Below are 17,076 nucleotides of genomic sequence, written 5' to 3' on the forward strand. Positions count from 1 at the left end.
GAAGCTCGTGATAAAATATTGAGAACAATCGTGGTTTTGGAGTGTGATCCAATTTGCTGCGTTACTGTTTTATTACATCATCTAGTCGATTTCGGTTTGCGTAGTCCTTTTAGTAGGTCTGGTTCATTTTCATCTCTTCGGTGTGGAAGATGAACACGTCCTTGAAGTACATGTTCTTGGTGTAGAAGTAGTTGAAGTTGATGACGCGATCGAACGGATATCCGAACGGCAGGCTGTCGTAGAAGCGCATTCCCGACTCGACGCCGCAAGTGAAGGTCTTGTCGTACTGGTAGCCCTGCTCGTAGGTCTTGGCCGTGTACGGCGTGATGATGAAGTAGAACTGCATCGGCATACCGCTGGTCCAGCCCTTCGGCAAGATCAGACGATCCGGGAATCCACAGTGGGCCTCCGACATGTCCAGGGCGAACTTCTCCTGTCCGTTGTATCCGAGCATGATCTTCTTGTACAGGTCGGTGTACATGGTACGATCCTTGACGCTCCAGTAGAAGTCGCGCGAGTTACGCACGAAGGTGTTCTTGCCGGCGGTGAAGTCGACCAGATACTGGTCAATCTCGAAGAAGTACTTCTTGTAGAACTGCAGATCGAAGAAGCGATCGAACTTGGGTCCGACGAACGCGCGAATGATGGCCTTGCCGGTATAGTCCGACATGACGTTCATGGTGTAGCTGAACGGCTTGTGGTTGAGGCGACGCTGGCGTGCGAACACGGCATAGTCGAAGTACTTGTCAGCCGACTGCATGGGCAGAACGTTGGAGACATCCGAGTCGAAGTAGTCGAAGTAGGTCATCAGCTTGTCGAAGGTGACATCCTTGATGACGACACCGTTGAAGTTGAGCTCCTCGTAAGTGTAGCTTGGCAGGAAACGCTTGAAGTAGTAGTACAGATCCATGAAGCGCTCGTACAGCTGGTAGAAGACCGGGTCGCGCAGGCTCGTCTCGAACTGCATCAGTGCCGACGGCCAGACCTTGTAGGCGTTGAAGTCGTTTCCGGAGAGCAGCAGGCGAGAGAACACCTCGATGTAGCCGACGTAGTTGGCATCCACACTGTCAACGTTGGAGTTGAGCAGGTTTCCGAAGAACTCGACCGACTCCGGCAGACGGAGGTTGATGCGGGTGCCATCTTCCTTGACGAAGAATCCATCCTCAATGATCTTGCGGATCTTCGCCTCCCAGGCGTTGATCCAGTCCAGCTTGAAGTACGACTCGTCCGAGATCATGTAGTTGTAGTCACGGCTCTTGAACGGCACTCCGTTCCAGTAGCTGAGCAGCGAGAAGTATCCAGTCTTGAGCGGGAAGCGCCAGACCAGCGGCTTGACCGTACCCATGTAGTTGGACATACGCTCCAGGTTGTAGCGGGCGAGCAGCATCTGGTGCATGTACCAGTACAGCTCTCCACGACGGTCCTTGATCAGTCCGAACTTGTCACCACCCAGGAGGAACGAATAGTCCATCATGAAGTAGTAGTAGTATGCGTTCAGGCCAATATCCTCGGTGTAGTAGTTGAGGTACTCCTCGGTGTAGAAGTTGTTGTAGTAGTCCATCGGGTAGGTAGCGGTGTAGTTAGCGTACACGATGTTGTACTTGCCGTTGCCATAGAAACCGAACTTGGGATCGTACAGCTTCTTGTAGTTGATGGTGCGGATCACATCGGTGTTGAAGAAGTAGTACGGGTAGATCTCGTAGATGGCTGGCAGAACGATGCCCTGCAGGTCCGGTCGGTGCATCACGGTCAGGTGCAGCACGTAGATGAACATGCCCTCGTTGATGTTGTCACGGGCCCAGATCATGTTCTTGTAGTACGTGTCCCAGTCGGCGCTGTTGTACAGGAAGGTGAACACAGCGTAGGTCTGGCGCAGGTACTGCTCGTTGTAGATGGAGAAGAGCTCGCCCTTCTCTAGGAAGGCACCAGTCTTGTAATAGTCAAAGAACTCGGCCACTTGAGCAAAGTCCTGAAAGAAGGCCGAAGTAGACAAGACATCAGATATAGGAGTCGTAGTATCGCAGACAGCAACGTTCGAGGGCATCGAATACTTACGTTGTACTTGGTCTCATCAGACACCCAGGTCTTGGTGTACGGGATGTATTCGTCATACTTGAGCGGCAGGTGAATGTTGCGGAGCACTTCGAAGAAGAACTTCTGCTTGAACAAGAACTCCTTGTCGGCTGTTCGGAAAAGAGGAGAAGAAAACAAGTTGCTTGAAATATCCTGTGGCTTGTGCTTTGGTAGAGAGAAGACTTACCATATTTCGCTTCGAACTTGGTGCTTGGAACGTAAGATCCGCTGGCAAGAACTGCCAGGGAGATCGCCACCGCCAGGATGAGGAGCTTCATCGTGTCGAGTTTCTGTTCGACTACAGCCACAAGACTGACTTTTTGGGTGCTCGAACCGTAGCTTATATACTTCTCATGCATCTCGCCACAATGACTTTTCTGACCGGATGTCTCATTTCATTATCATCTTTCTGCACCGGACCATGCAGCACAGGTGATCGAGTACGTATTCATTGCAAACGCTATTGCAGAGATTACTGTGGGATCGCAGGGTATCAAGCATTATCGCTAAGACATTCTAGTGCTATGTTTATTTTTTGCCAGTACATGATAAAGACGTATCAATTTGGGTTCAATGATTGGTAGAATGCAGTGGCAGAGAAAAAAAATACCCAGATTGTATTGTTTCCAGGCATATTTTAGAATCAAAAATGCAGTCAAACATTCTAGACGATTCAACGATCTTTAATGAATGTCAAATGTTGAGATCAGCTGTGCTCGTTCTATTGCATTCAAGTGACCTTTTTCTATCAAGCAGCATTTACAATAGTTAACTTTGGGTGAAGAAAAACGGGGATGATGGCAGATACAATTTCATTACTCCCACATCTAGAAATTGCCTAATTATCAGTATCTCGAATAAAACGAAGCGATTGAAGAGATGATCGGATTTTTTATTATTTGCAATAATTCCAATCCATTTTTTAACGATTTTGTGGTTTATGTACTTTCGTGGTATTCTATTTTCATTGAGAGCAAATTTTTTAACACAAATTTGAAAGGGATGGATTGACGATGACTTACACGTCTATATAAACTAATTATTATAAGATAATTATGATAAGTTTAATTAAATGATTCAGTAAGGAAGTTAAGCCGGTCTCGTAGTACAGTCGTCAACTCGTACGACTTAACAACATGCCCGTCATGGGTTCAATCCCCAAATAGACCGCGCCGCCATATGTAGGACTGACTATCCTGCTATGGGGGGGGGGGAATCAAATAGTCTCTGAAAGCCAAGCCCACAAGTGGGTACAGGCAGGCCTTGACCGACATCGGTTGTTGAGCCAAAAGAAGAAGAAGGAAGTTAAGCGTTAATCAACACAAACAGAGTAATGACTTTGATCGTACGAGACGCATTCCTAGGATGCAACTTTTGGAATGTTCCAATAAGTTGGAATTTATATGAATAATTTAAATATTCTTAGATTACTAATTTATAGAACAGTGTATTAAAATTAATTCTTTATTTTTAACTGGTCCAAAAATTGTCTCTTCATAGTCTGGTCTGCCTTGATCATAAATGGAATTGGCTATTTTCCTCTTGTGATTACGATTTAACCTAAGTAGCCAGTTGTGCAGCTCTTCTTCGATTAACGGCATAACGACCTTCGCGATTCATGCCGGCCTATACAACCTTCCGAGACTTTTTACGGGGACGGTCCATATGAGGCTTGAACCGACGACGCGCATGTTGTTAAGTGATCCGAGTCATAGTCAATAGTCAAGTCCATGTTATGCGGTTACTATTTAAAATAATCAATTTAAACAATAAATATGATTTGACCTCATAAACGTATGTTTCGTATGCGGTAGTCTCTTCCAAATTATCTCCAAATAGCAACATACTGTTATTTGTCGACATAACTTATATATTTAAGTAGATTAGAAGAGACGAATGAAACCAGTAGGCTCAAAGTTTCTATGAAAAAACCATCAAAACATTAAAAGCAATTTTCATTGCAGCATGCAAAGTGAAAGGCATAGAATTAAGGAGAAATGAAACGTCCGGGCACTGCTCGGGTAAAGCAAAAAGGGCCCTAGCTTGATATATTTTTCCTCTCACCACCCACACCATCGATGTTCTCTTAGACCGCTACAAAGGCTCTTAAACCGCTTTTTAAAAAATCGTTTAAAAATATTTTTCTGTTAAATCTTTCTAGAAAATGTTATTTATATTTTTAAACGATTTTTAAATGCGTTAGTTAGCACAAAACTCTGTTTTTCGAAGTGTCTTTATAGTTATGGTACGACCATAAATTTGTTTTTTAATAAGCCGTGTAAACGTTTTTAACAATTTTAAAAAATATACAAAGATGTGAAATCGTATTCTGCACAACTCATACACTCACTGTTTTTATCTATCTCTTACCACGAGGCTACATGAGGTGAAATATACAGCGAAATGAACTATTTGACAGGCGGAATATCTGACGGATAAAGCATCACAGCTTCCAGCTGATGTGCAATGTACACAAATTACATGCACAAAATCGTATTTAAATCCATTAAATAACTTCAATATCGAGTAATTCGTCAATTTTGAGTTAACAGTTCATAATTTCTTCCAATTAGGGAATGTTCTGCTTAAGAAGATATTATTTTTAATAGAATTTCGAAAGCGGATGTTGTGTCTCCCTCATCCCTTTAGCTGAACCTGTCAGATATTTCACCTGTCAAATGGTCCATTTCGCTGTATATTTCACCTCATGTATCCGCGAGGTTACGGATTTTCCGCAACTCGCGAAAAACGACTGTCCATATAGTTGTGGTAGGCGCTGTATATGGAAAAATGATTTTTGTTTTTTGTAGTTTTGATTGCGATAATTCCACTTATTATACTATACAGTATACTACAGTATACTATACACAACTGTACATGATACATGATCAACAACTGTGCAAACAAACATATCAATACTTGTTCGAATAGCAATAACCAAGCGACGTGATATGCTCCCCGTTCATCAACATGGTTAATCAACCATTTCTAACTTTTTTCCATATATATAGGAGGTCAGAGCATCAGATGAAGGACTAATTCTGCCGAGTTCTGTTAGCTGATTTTGTCAGCCTTAGTAGATTAATTGAAAAGGAAAAAAATGCTCATAAAAGCTTTAGCATCCAGCATGACGATGGATATTGTTGGATAGCGCCTGGATATCTCAGTACGGATGTTACTATCCAAAAGAATCAACATAATTTACTTCACAAAAAGGAGTTGATCCAAGTTCGTATCTTGGAGAAACTAGAAAATTCTTCAGAAAAATCATCAAGCCCAGTCTAAAGCTAATATCCAAAATTCCTTAAACTACACACAAGCCCAACACGTTCAATCTAGAAATACTTTCCAAAATATCCTCACAATTATCGTTAGTTCATTATGTCTCCAGGTCAATTTGTCTTTGGGTTTCTTACAAGAACTAGAGAAACCCAAACTTAACTATGGAACCCGCGTTAGGAGTTGGTGGAGTGTGAAATTGAATGATTGATGATTAATTGATTGATTGAGGGCTAACAAGTAATGCTGAAACACTTGTTTCTTGCGATCGAGAGCTACTGCGTGAAGTGTAAACAGAAAGTTTCAAACACGGACGGAAATAACGGCACACCAATGTTATGTGAGTTTTACCCAATTTGCTGTGTTGCTATTTTATTAACTAGAAGATTCCGGTATGCGTTGTCCTTTTAGTAGGTCTGGTTCATTTTCATCTCATCATTGTGGAAGATGAACACGTCCTTGAAGTACATGTTCTTGGTGTAGAAGTAGTTGAAGTTGATGACGCGATCAAACGGATATCCGAACGGCAGGCTGTCGTAGAAGCGCATACCCGACTCGACGCCGCAAGTGAAGGTCTTGTCGTACTGGTAGCCCTGCTCGTAGGTCTTGGCCGTGTACGGCGTGATGATGAAGTAGAACTGCATCGGCATACCGCTGGTCCAGCCCTTCGGCAAGATCAGACGATCCGGGAATCCACAGTGGGCCTCCGACATGTCCAGGGCGAACTTCTCCTGTCCGTTGTATCCGAGCATGATCTTCTTGTACAGGTCGGTGTACATGGTACGATCCTTGACGCTCCAGTAGAAGTCGCGCGAGTTACGCACGAAGGTGTTCTTTCCGGCGGTGAAGTCGACCAGATACTGGTCAATCTCGAAGAAGTACTTCTTGTAGAACTGCAGATCGAAGAAACGATCGAACTTGGGTCCGACGAACGCGCGAATGATGGCCTTGCCGGTATAGTCCGACATGACGTTCATGGTGTAGCTGAACGGCTTGTGGTTGAGGCGACGCTGGCGTGCGAACACGGCATAGTCGAAGTACTTGTCAGCCGATTGCATGGGCAGAACGTTGGAGACGTCCGAGTCGAAGTAGTCGAAGTAGGTCATCAGCTTGTCGAAGGTGACATCCTTGATGACGACACCGTTGAAGTTGAGCTCCTCGTAAGTGTAGCTTGGCAGGAAACGCTTGAAGTAGTAGTACAGATCCATGAAGCGCTCGTACAGCTGGTAGAAGACCGGGTCGCGCAGGCTCGTCTCGAACTGCATCAGTGCCGACGGCCAGACCTTGTAGGCGTTGAAGTCGTTTCCGGAGAGCAGCAGGCGAGAGAACACCTCAATGTAGCCGACGTAGTTGGCATCCACACTGTCAACGTTGGAGTTGAGCAGGTTTCCGAAGAACTCGACCGACTCCGGCAGACGGAGGTTGATGCGGGTGCCATCTTCCTTGACGAAGAATCCATCCTCAATGATCTTGCGGATCTTCGCCTCCCAGGCGTTGATCCAGTCCAGCTTGAAGTACGACTCGTCCGAGATCATGTAGTTGTAGTCACGGCTCTTGAACGGCACTCCGTTCCAGTAGCTGAGCAGCGAGAAGTATCCAGTCTTGAGCGGGAAGCGCCAGACCAGCGGCTTGACCGTACCCATGTAGTTCGACATACGCTCCAGGTTGTAGCGGGCGAGCAGCATCTGGTGCATGTACCAGTACAGCTCTCCACGACGGTCCTTGATCAGTCCAAACTTGTCACCACCCAGGAGGAACGAATAGTCCATCATGAAGTAGTAGTAGTATGCGTTCAGGCCAATATCCTCGGTGTAGTAGTTGAGGTACTCCTCGGTGTAGAAGTTGTTGTAGTAGTCCATCGGGTAGGTAGCGGTGTAGTTAGCGTACACGATGTTGTACTTGCCGTTGCCATAGAAACCGAACTTGGGATCGTACAGCTTCTTGTAGTTGATGGTGCGGATCACATCGGTGTTGAAGAAGTAGTACGGGTAGATCTCGTAGATGGCTGGCAGAACGATGCCCTGCAGGTCCGGTCGGTGCATCACGGTCAGGTGCAGCACGTAGATGAACATGCCCTCGTTGATGTTGTCACGGGCCCAGATCATGTTCTTGTAGTACGTGTCCCAGTCGGCGCTGTTGTACAGGAAGGTGAACACAGCGTAGGTCTGGCGCAGGTACTGCTCGTTGTAGATGGAGAAGAGCTCGCCCTTCTCTAGGAAGGCACCAGTCTTGTAATAGTCAAAGAACTCGGCCACTTGAGCAAAGTCCTGAAAGAAGGCCGAAGTAGACAAGACATCAGATATAGGAGTCGTAGTATCGCAGACAGCAACGTTCGAGGGCATCGAATACTTACGTTGTACTTGGTCTCATCAGACACCCAGGTCTTGGTGTACGGGATGTATTCGTCATACTTGAGCGGCAGGTGAATGTTGCGGAGCACTTCGAAGAAGAACTTCTGCTTGAACAAGAACTCCTTGTCGGCTGTTCGGAAAAGGGGAAAAGAAAACAAGTTGCTTGAAATCTCCTGTGGCATGTGCTTTGGTAGAGAGTAGACTTACCATATTTCGCTTCGAACTTGGTGCTTGGAACGTAAGATCCGCTGGCAAGAACTGCCAGGGAGATCGCCACCGCCAGGATGAGGAGCTTCATCGTGTCGAGTTTCTGTTCGACTACAGCCACGAGACTGACTTATTCGGTGCTGGAACCGTAGCTTATATACTTCTGATGCACTTCGCTGCAGGTTTGCTTTATCTGTTCGGTTTTGTTCCATAGAAACAATCGTTTGCTAAATTTTAGTCAGTTTCAAATGCATTATCATTTTTTTCGTAATGTTTTGTTTCGTTGTTCGATGATAAACTTCATTCGCTTGCGGGGGTCATCTTGCAGAGAAGTGCAGCATCCCCAATGAAGCTGATTGTGCTATCAAGTATTGTGTAAAAATGGTTTACTTTTTGTTGTTGGATTGTTAATTCGGACTACCATCGGTACCAAATTCTCTCTCTCTCCTTATTATATAGACATTTTTGCTTTTTAAACCCTTGAACAGTAAGATATACTTTTTTAGCATTGAAAATGTTTTGAGGATCTATAAAAGCATGCTTATTTGTCCAGTGTATGTAAAATATGAAGATTTGTGTTATTGCAAACAGTTATTTAAGGCAAGTATTGTCAAAAAGTCCAGTAGTTTATTGACTTTTTTTTTGCTGTTTCTGTTTCTTATATTATTTCAACAAAATTTACATGAGGTCAGGGTCCTGTGTCTATAACGTTGGTCTGGATGGGAATCGATCTGAATCCAATGCTATTGGTGACGAAAGACGCACCGCATCGTTATAAAATGGGACTATCCATATTTATTAAGTGTTTAGGCTTAAACTCTGTAGTAATGTTAATATCATTCATTAGGTTTATCTTATTCGGGGGTGGTTCCGTGGTGCAGACGTCAACTTGTACTACTATGGTCCGTGCCCCCGCAACAAGGACTAACTATCCGACTGGTACCGAATAAATCCATAAAGCCTGTATTATAGGCCGACAAATACAGCGCCTAACACAACTATGTGGACAGTTGTTTTTCGCGATTTGCGGAAAATTCATAAGAGATAGATAAAAACAATGAATGTTTGAGTTGTGCAGAATACTATTTCACATCACATTTTATTTTTTCAAATTTGTTAACACGTTTTTACACGACTTATGACGAAAAAACGAATTTATGGTCGTACCATAACTATAAAGACACGTCGAAAAACAGGTTTCTTTGTGCTAACTAACGCATTTAAAAATCGTTCAAAAATATAAATAACATATTCTAGAAAGGTTAAGAAATACATTTTTGAACGATTTTTAAAAAGTGTTTTTTTTTATAATTTATTTTAAGGTTTTATAAGTTTTATAAGAGTAATTATCAAAATATATTTTTGTGAATATTAAAAAAAATAATAGATTTTTTTTTTTCACCTGTAATGATTGTTTTGAAAATACAAACCAAAGTAAGATTTTCAAAAACTATTTGCCTATATTTACTATATTTACCAAAACTATATTTATAAAAACTATATTTACCTAAACATTTACGTGCGCCTTTGTAGCGGTCTAAGAGAACATCGATGGTGAAGTGGGTAGTGGGAGGAAAAAAATATCAGACTAGGTTCCTAGGTTCCAGATTACATTCCTTAACTATGTATGTAACAACAGCAAATATTTAGATTCTGCTAAAAACTCGTTGTTGAGCTTTTTGTGTCGCTTTTGTTTGATCAGTTTTGAATCGTTGTTCACAAAATTGATAAGGTTCTCATGGCAATTTCAAACTAGTTTTTGAAAATCTTTTTAAATACTTTGGTTTGTATTTTCAAAACAATCATTACAGGCAAAAAAATTTTTAACGATTTTTAAATGCATTAGTTAGCACATAAAACCTGTTTTTCGAAGTGTCTTTATAGTTATGGTACCACCATAAATTTGTTTTTTCGTCATAAGTCGTGTAAAAACTGGTTAAAAAAATTTGAAAAAAAAATATACGAAGATGTAAAATAGTATTCGGCACAATACATACATTCACTGTTTTTATCTATAACTTATGGATTTTCCGCAAATCGCGGAAAACAACTGTCCATGTAGTTGTGCTAGAGCGCTGTAGAAGAAAAAGAATTTCATAAAAAAGATTTGATTTGTTTTTTGAAATTACCTTAAAAAAATGAATACCGAATTAAATACTCGATGGAATGATTCTGCGAGGTCCATGCCACACTCTTAGGTTATTTAAGTGTGTGGAAACCGTACACTTTTGAATGTTAAATATGTTAAATACTGTTAAGCTATTATTAAGTAAAACAATTCATATCTAACCCAAAGAAGCTTTCCAATATTTTATCCCAATTAAACAATGAAACATGCCTTCTAACAATAGTAAACAATTGAGGGTTTAGTCACATACATAACAATGTCTGAACGATAAAGTTTGTAGATTGCCAATGCACTCTGCTCTTATGTCTTTATAAATTTTCTTGAATTATAATTGCATTCGTAATGAGTTATTAAATTTATGTAAAGCTATAAATGTGGACAGTTGTGATAAAAAATTATCATTTACACACATTAACGATTCGGTTCATACTCCGAAATATCGATTAGATATTTCAAAGTGCTTTAATAAACCCGTGTTTAGGCAGCTACTTTCAATCTGGGCGCCTGACCTACCGCACGCGTTCACTGAAAAAAATAACAAATTTCCCAATGCCCAACAGTACATTATTGCTCAAGAGTCATAACTCTCCAAAAAAAACCGGTGGTTAATAGAAATGTTATTATTGGTATTGGTCGTACGAGGTGCACATATCGAGCAAATGAAAAGAAGACAAGACAATCAATCATAAAGTAAAATAGACTGGGCTCATATAGCTACATCTGACAATGACCCCTAGAATGTGTAGCAAATTCTGTTTGACTAAAAAATCAAATCTTCACGCAAAGTTCACGAGAGTCAACTCAACGCGAGTGCAATCATCTGTTAGAGTTCCGATGCAATTCGTAGCATTTTTTTCTGTCTTATCTCTAAATGATTTCATGCTCAATTCAACATCTAGTCCAGAAATCCTTATCATTCTTATATTCGTCAAATATAAAAAAACAGTCGACAGACGATTATTTTTCTATATCAGTTTCTTTATTTTCATCTCAAATCAATACGTTAGTACATCTTCTTAAAGTCGTCGTTGTGATAGATCAACACGTCCTTGAAGTACATGTTCTTGGTGTAGAAGTAGTTGAAGTTGATGACGCGATCGAACGGATAGCCGAACGGAAGATTGTCGTAATAGCGCATTCCCGATCCAACACCGCAGGAGAAGGATTTGTGATAGGAGTAGGGCTGTTCGCTGCCCGTATACGGCGTGATGATGAAGTAGAACTGCATCGGCATACCGCCGGTCCAGCCCTTCGGCAAGATCAGACGATCCGGGAATCCACAGTGGGCCTCCGACATGTCCAGGGCGAACTTCTCCTGTCCGTTGTATCCGAGCATGATCTTCTTGTACAGGTCGGTGTACATGGTACGATCCTTGACGCTCCAGTAGAAGTCACGCGAGTTACGCACGAAGGTGTTCTTTCCGGCGGTGAAGTCGACCAGATACTGATCAATCTCAACAAAGTACTTCTTGTAGTACTGCAGATCAAAGATGCTTTCAAACTTCGGACCAACGAACGCCCGGATGACGGCCTTGCCGGTGTAGTTCGACATGACGTTCATCGTGTAGCTGAACGGCTTGTGGTTGAGGCGACTCTGACGTGCGTAAACGGCATAATCGAAATACTTGTCGGTAGACTGCATGGGCAGAACGTTGGAGACGTCCGAGTCGAAGAAGTCAAAGTACGTCATCAGCTTGTCGAAGGTAACGTCCTGAATAACGACACCGTTGAAGTTGAGCTCCTCGTAAGTGTAGCTTGGCAGGAAACGCTTGAAGTAGCTGTAGATATCCAGGAAGCGGTCGTACAGCTGGTAGAAAATTGGATCGCGCAGGCTCGTCTCGAACTGCATCAATACCGAGGGCCACATCTTCTTAGACCGGTACTCCGTGTTTGACAGCAGGGCACGGGACAAAATTTCAATGTATCCCATGTGCTTCATACCGTACGAATCAACGTTCACGTTCATGATGCTGCCAAACGCATCGGCCGACTCCGGCAGACGCAGATCAATACGCTGGCCATCGTCCGTCATGTAGAAACCATCCTCGATCGTCTTGCGCAGCTTAATCTCCCAACCGGTAACCCAGTCGAGCCGCTTGTACAGATCATCATCTAGCACGAAGTTGTTTTCCCGGCTCTTGAACGGCACACCGTTCCAGTAGCTGAGCATCGTCGAGTAGCCGGTTTTGATCGGGAAGCGCCACGCCAGCGGTTGCACGGTGGCCATGCCGTTCGATAGGCGCTCCAGATTGTAGCGAGCGAGCAGCGTCTGATGCACGTACCAGAACAGCTCTCCGCGGCGGTCCTTGATCAGCCCGAACCGTTCGCCGCCCAGCGTGAACGGATAGTCCATCATGAAGTAGAAGTAGTACGCGTTCAGGCCAATGTCCTCGGTGTAGTAGTTGAGGTACTCCTCACTCTTCAGGCTGTTGTACGCGTCCAGCTTGTACGCTTCGAAGGCGGTGTAGTTGGCGAACACGACGTTGTACTTGCCGTTGGCGTTCAAGCCAAACTTGGCATCGTACAGCTTCTTGTTCGTGATGGAGCGGATCACATCGGTGTTGAAGAAGTAGTACGGGTAGATCTCATAGATGGCCGGCAGGACGATGCCCTGCAAATCTGCGCGCTGGAACACGGTCAGATGAACCACGTAGATGAACATGCACTCGTTCACGTTCTCGCGGGCCCACAGCAGGTTCTGATAGTACGTGTCCCAGTCGGCGCTGTTGAACAGCAGGTTGAACAGCAGATAGGTCTGCCGGAGATGATCCTCGTTGTAGATGGTGAAGAGTGCGCCCTTCTCCACAAAACCACCGGTCGTGTACCAGTCGAAGAACTCGGCCACTTGTGGGAAGTTCTGTAAGTAGCAAATAACATATAAAATCAATGTGGAAATGTAGCAGGGATGTATAGGGTTTGCGGGAATTTCAATCTCACATGATACTTGGACTCTTCCGACACCCAGCTCTTGGTGTACGGCAGGTACTCCTCATACTTGAGCGGCAGGTGTATGTTGCGCAGCACCTCGAAGAAGAACTTTTGCTTGAACAGCAAATCCTTGTCGGCTGTTGGGAAGTGGGGAATGCACAAAATTAGCAACTTTAACGGTGATGCGATTCGGCTATACACTCTTACCGTATTTTGCCTCGTACTTGGTGCTCGGAACGTACGATCCACTGGCCAAAGCGGCCAGGGAGATCACCACTGCCAGGATGATGTGCTTCATACTGTTTGTAGAATGCTCTGCCTTGCCTTTTGCTAAACCGAACCCGCTTTATATACTACAAAACTGTTCGGTATCAAGTAAAGTTCTTTTTTATTTTGTATGATGTGTGCTGCAAACATCCTAGACCTGGTATAACATTTGCCGAACCTATCAAACGTTCACGCAACGGTCACGTTTTGCTCTATTTTTTAAAATTCGAATACGAGTAAATTGTTGTGTCTATTACCTGCATTAACCTGTTATCTTATCACCAAATGCACGAGCGCTTTCAGCTATGAAACGTCTTGAGAAATTGACCAATTGGAATCTTGTTAGGTCTTGGTAGGCGATATTGCTTTCTAGGCAGACCAGATTCGGTCTACGAATATACCTATCTTGGGCTAAAGGTGAGCTTGGCTTACGCGATCGATCTGCTCATTTGAAGCCCCTGTCTGGTCGGGTGTTGTTACTGTTAGTTATTTGATTGGTGAGCTCACTTGTTCATTTTTTGCACTCTTCACAACATACAAATTGATTGTCTTTTCGTACGATCGTGCTCTGGAATGAACTGGAAGAGGGCCTTCATTACCTGTCTTAGGTGTTTCTCAGGAAAGGTATGTTTTTTCTTATTTGACACAACAAGCGTTGATGATCTAGGTCAGAGGTCTCCAAACTTTTCATTTCGCGGGCCGCATTTCTTCACAATCAACAATCATGGATGTTCAAATCTCGTTTTAATAAAAAAATATTACATAATTATATAATTATGTTTACGATTGCCCGGAGTAAGTTTTAAAAAAATATTACTGGGGATCTTTATTTGCGAACTGCTAAACTAAGACTACAGCTAACTTCTGGATTCGGTGTTATTTAGCTAGGCTGGTGTTTTCGGTGCTGCCAGGTTTGCCGGTCACGTTGCCATTCACGTTTATGATGATCATGTTGCCTCGGTCCGTCCGACCATACGACACCACACCTAGTCGTGGGAACCTGCTTCCAGTGGAGTTCCCGTTGGAACCTGACTCCGCGCGTGGAGTAACATCGATGGCTCGCTTGCGACCGTTTTCTTACTCAGCACCTGTATCATAGCGCGTAGCGCATGTGTACATATCTATATAAAAAATTCTACAACTTTCTTTTATTGAATAATCTTTCAGAAGTAAAAATTTTAAGTTTGGAATTTAACCTCTATCCACTCATCGCTGGCCGCATTCAAGGCTCTTGTGGGCCGTAGTTTGGAGACCCCAGGTCTGGGTCAGTGGTCAGTGGCAAAGACTGAAAGAGCCAAATTGTACAAAAATGTCCTCGTAGATTTTCACGAAAAGAGCCAAATTGTTAAACCAAGAGCAAAAATGTGTTAAAGTTCTATGAAATATATCAAACAAAAATCTTCTTAGACAAAAATCAAGCTTTGGTTACACGAAGCTGTACAAGTAACGTTAGTATTTTGTTATCAAAACGAGATTTAAACGTTCAATCATCATTTAAAGGTAGCGTCAAATGGCCCTCAACATAGTTATTTTTGAACCAATGCGGCCCGCGAGCTGAAAAGTTTGGAGGCCCCTGAAATATATGAACTGTTTAGAAGCCGCCATCTCAATATCAAGGAGCCGCATGCGGTGTGCGAGCCTTACTTTGCCGATCGCTGGTCTAGGTCTACATTGGCCAATAATCCAATTGGTTACCTGGGACTGTTTGGGTGTTGCCGCTACACTGTGATTGTCGGTCCAGTCGGATCGGTCCATACAGGGCTTGAACCCTTGACGGGCCCACAGGTTTTTTTTTTTAAATCATTTCTAAAGACGCCGACATTCGATCTCGAATAGTTGTGATATAATGTAGTTTAATCTCATTACTGCATTAACTAACAAATATTCGGTTTTGCGGTTGAGTGACTAAGAGTAACCCTGTAGCTGTACTATCAGCAACAATTTGTGTGTGTAATTTGAAATGTTAAAAATGATTCACTACACAAATATTGTTACACGATATTGTTAAGTTTATTGTTAAAAGCGAAACATTTACATTCGACCGACCAAACTACGTATCGAGCAATGTGCCGCGCGTCTTTTTCGGTGGCGGTGGTTCAATCTTTTCCTTCAGCACGTCCTCATTCGTCTTGCCGCCCTTTCGCTCGAGCTGTTTCTCGATGATGCGCGCATTGTTGGCGTAGCTGTCCGCAACCTCCCGTGCCTCAATTTCGTCCTCTTCCTCGTCGATGGTCGACACGGTTACGGAGCTGAATTTGCCCATGTTCTTCGTATGTTTCGTGACCATCACCTTCTTAGGCTCCAGCGTCGGATTCAGGCTGGCGCTCGGCGTTTTGATGATTTCCGATATTTTGGCTTCGCTCTTGCACTTCACCAGCGCTCGCTTGATCACGAACGTCACCTGCGGATCGTTACTGTGCCGGTAGTACAGCGGTAGGCCACACTTTTTGCACTTCAAGCGGTGCTGCTTCTCGATGCCCGCTTCCCGCTGGATGAAGACTGTTTCGCTCGCGTCCGCATTGACCTTGTTGGCGTGTCGGGCACTGTCTATGACGCGGGCCCCATCCAACTGCCGGAGGGGTAGTTTTTCTAGTGTGCAATCTGCAACAACAAATGCATGAAAAGATACGTATTACATGCAATCCAAGCATGGATAGGGGAACGTTTGGAATGGCTTACCCAGAATCAAGCTCATTTGTCCACACAAGCAGTAGTAGATGTTGAGCGGGCCCGTTTCATTGTACTCTTCTTTGTCCTTTGAATCGGAACAAACAATACTACGCGACACTACTTTCGGCATTTTGTTTTACTGAAAATACTGTAAGCAATTGTGTTCCTGTTTATCCACCAATTTATTTACAGGGCCCATGAAGGGCTTGTTTACATTTTCTGCATATTGGCAGCAGCTGTCAAAATGCTAGCACCCACTGTACAATATCTGCACATTAAGCAGCGATTACACGGAGCAGCAAACAACCGTGCCGTATAAGGCACTTTTTGAGAAGGATTTTTATTTTTTTAATTGAAATGTTACTGAACAAAATAGAATAAAACGGGGCTATAACTTTTGTAAAATGCGTTCAATTTACAAAATATAAAAGCAATAATGTAGCTAAGATATATGTGTCTATCTACTTCACCTTTGTTTATTAATTTTTATTCAGTAATTTCGTCACAATTCTTGTTTTAGTCCAAACGCGGTACTACCTTGCCTATAATTGCCTATGATAGCGCTGTTGTGATATTTTGTGCGGTGAATGCAATTCCAAAATTCTGAAAATCACCTATTTTATCTATTGAACAAACCGGTGAAACTATAGAGCGTAATCAGTGGCCCTTGGCTAGATGGCGTTTTATTTATTTTTTATTCAGCAGGTACTGTACAAAAAAGCTGAATTGCTTAATGGCATTTTATTACATATCATTATATTGTTGTCTTTTTCTTGCAATGTGTTCAGCTTAGCTTCATCTAATCATGGCCTATAATATACCCTTCTAATTTTCCGAGCAAAAATCAATAAAAATGACAACCTGGTCAGATACATGGATCCCATGCGCCACAGATTAAGCTTAAACGACTGGAAAATTGAATATCCATAGAAAAAAATGAAAGCTCCACAGCTTCATTGGTTTGATCAATAGATGGCGTATTACAACTCATCATTATATTGCTATCCTTTTCTTGCCATGTGTTTCGACAAGTTTCATCTTATCATGACCTATATAGCCTTCTAACTTTCTGAGCAAAAATCTATATGAATGGTCGTGTGGTCAGATACGTGGGTATCAACACCAATGACCATTACTTAAATCTCACTTGCTACAGTGCTGGTGGTTTCCGTT

The 17,076-nt window shown here is 43.0% G+C and overlaps 4 protein-coding genes across 4 annotated transcripts; all 4 read right to left on the reverse strand.

Annotated features, from left to right (window-relative positions):
• Positions 1 to 34: 34 nt before the first annotated feature.
• On the reverse strand, positions 35 to 2,375 carry LOC120898755 (hexamerin-1.1). The gene is made up of 3 exons (XM_040305037.1): positions 2,261 to 2,375; positions 2,056 to 2,183; positions 35 to 1,969 (listed from the first exon to the last, which is right to left on the reverse strand). The coding sequence occupies exons 1-3, from the start codon at positions 2,349 to 2,351 to the stop codon at positions 110 to 112; spliced, it is 2,079 nt and encodes a 692-aa protein (XP_040160971.1). The 5' UTR covers positions 2,352 to 2,375; the 3' UTR covers positions 35 to 109.
• A 3,313-nt stretch (positions 2,376 to 5,688) lies between these two features.
• Positions 5,689 to 8,033, reverse strand: LOC120897034 (hexamerin-1.1-like). The gene is made up of 3 exons (XM_040301640.1): positions 7,911 to 8,033; positions 7,706 to 7,833; positions 5,689 to 7,619 (listed from the first exon to the last, which is right to left on the reverse strand). Exons 1-3 carry the CDS (start codon positions 7,999 to 8,001, stop codon positions 5,760 to 5,762), a joined length of 2,079 nt encoding a protein of 692 aa, XP_040157574.1. The 5' UTR covers positions 8,002 to 8,033; the 3' UTR covers positions 5,689 to 5,759.
• A 2,962-nt stretch (positions 8,034 to 10,995) lies between these two features.
• On the reverse strand, positions 10,996 to 13,514 carry LOC120897698 (hexamerin-1.1-like). The gene is made up of 3 exons (XM_040302737.1): positions 13,174 to 13,514; positions 12,976 to 13,103; positions 10,996 to 12,895 (listed from the first exon to the last, which is right to left on the reverse strand). The coding sequence occupies exons 1-3, from the start codon at positions 13,262 to 13,264 to the stop codon at positions 11,042 to 11,044; spliced, it is 2,073 nt and encodes a 690-aa protein (XP_040158671.1). The 5' UTR covers positions 13,265 to 13,514; the 3' UTR covers positions 10,996 to 11,041.
• Positions 13,515 to 15,219: 1,705 nt separating this feature from the next.
• Positions 15,220 to 16,125, reverse strand: LOC120893474 (UPF0428 protein CG16865). The gene is made up of 2 exons (XM_040295395.1): positions 15,913 to 16,125; positions 15,220 to 15,834 (listed from the first exon to the last, which is right to left on the reverse strand). The coding sequence occupies exons 1-2, from the start codon at positions 16,031 to 16,033 to the stop codon at positions 15,284 to 15,286; spliced, it is 672 nt and encodes a 223-aa protein (XP_040151329.1). The 5' UTR covers positions 16,034 to 16,125; the 3' UTR covers positions 15,220 to 15,283.
• Positions 16,126 to 17,076: the final 951 nt, after the last annotated feature.

Source organism: Anopheles arabiensis, chromosome 2 (assembly GCF_016920715.1).
Source record: "Anopheles arabiensis isolate DONGOLA chromosome 2, AaraD3, whole genome shotgun sequence".
Lineage (NCBI taxonomy): Eukaryota > Metazoa > Arthropoda > Insecta > Diptera > Culicidae > Anopheles > Anopheles arabiensis.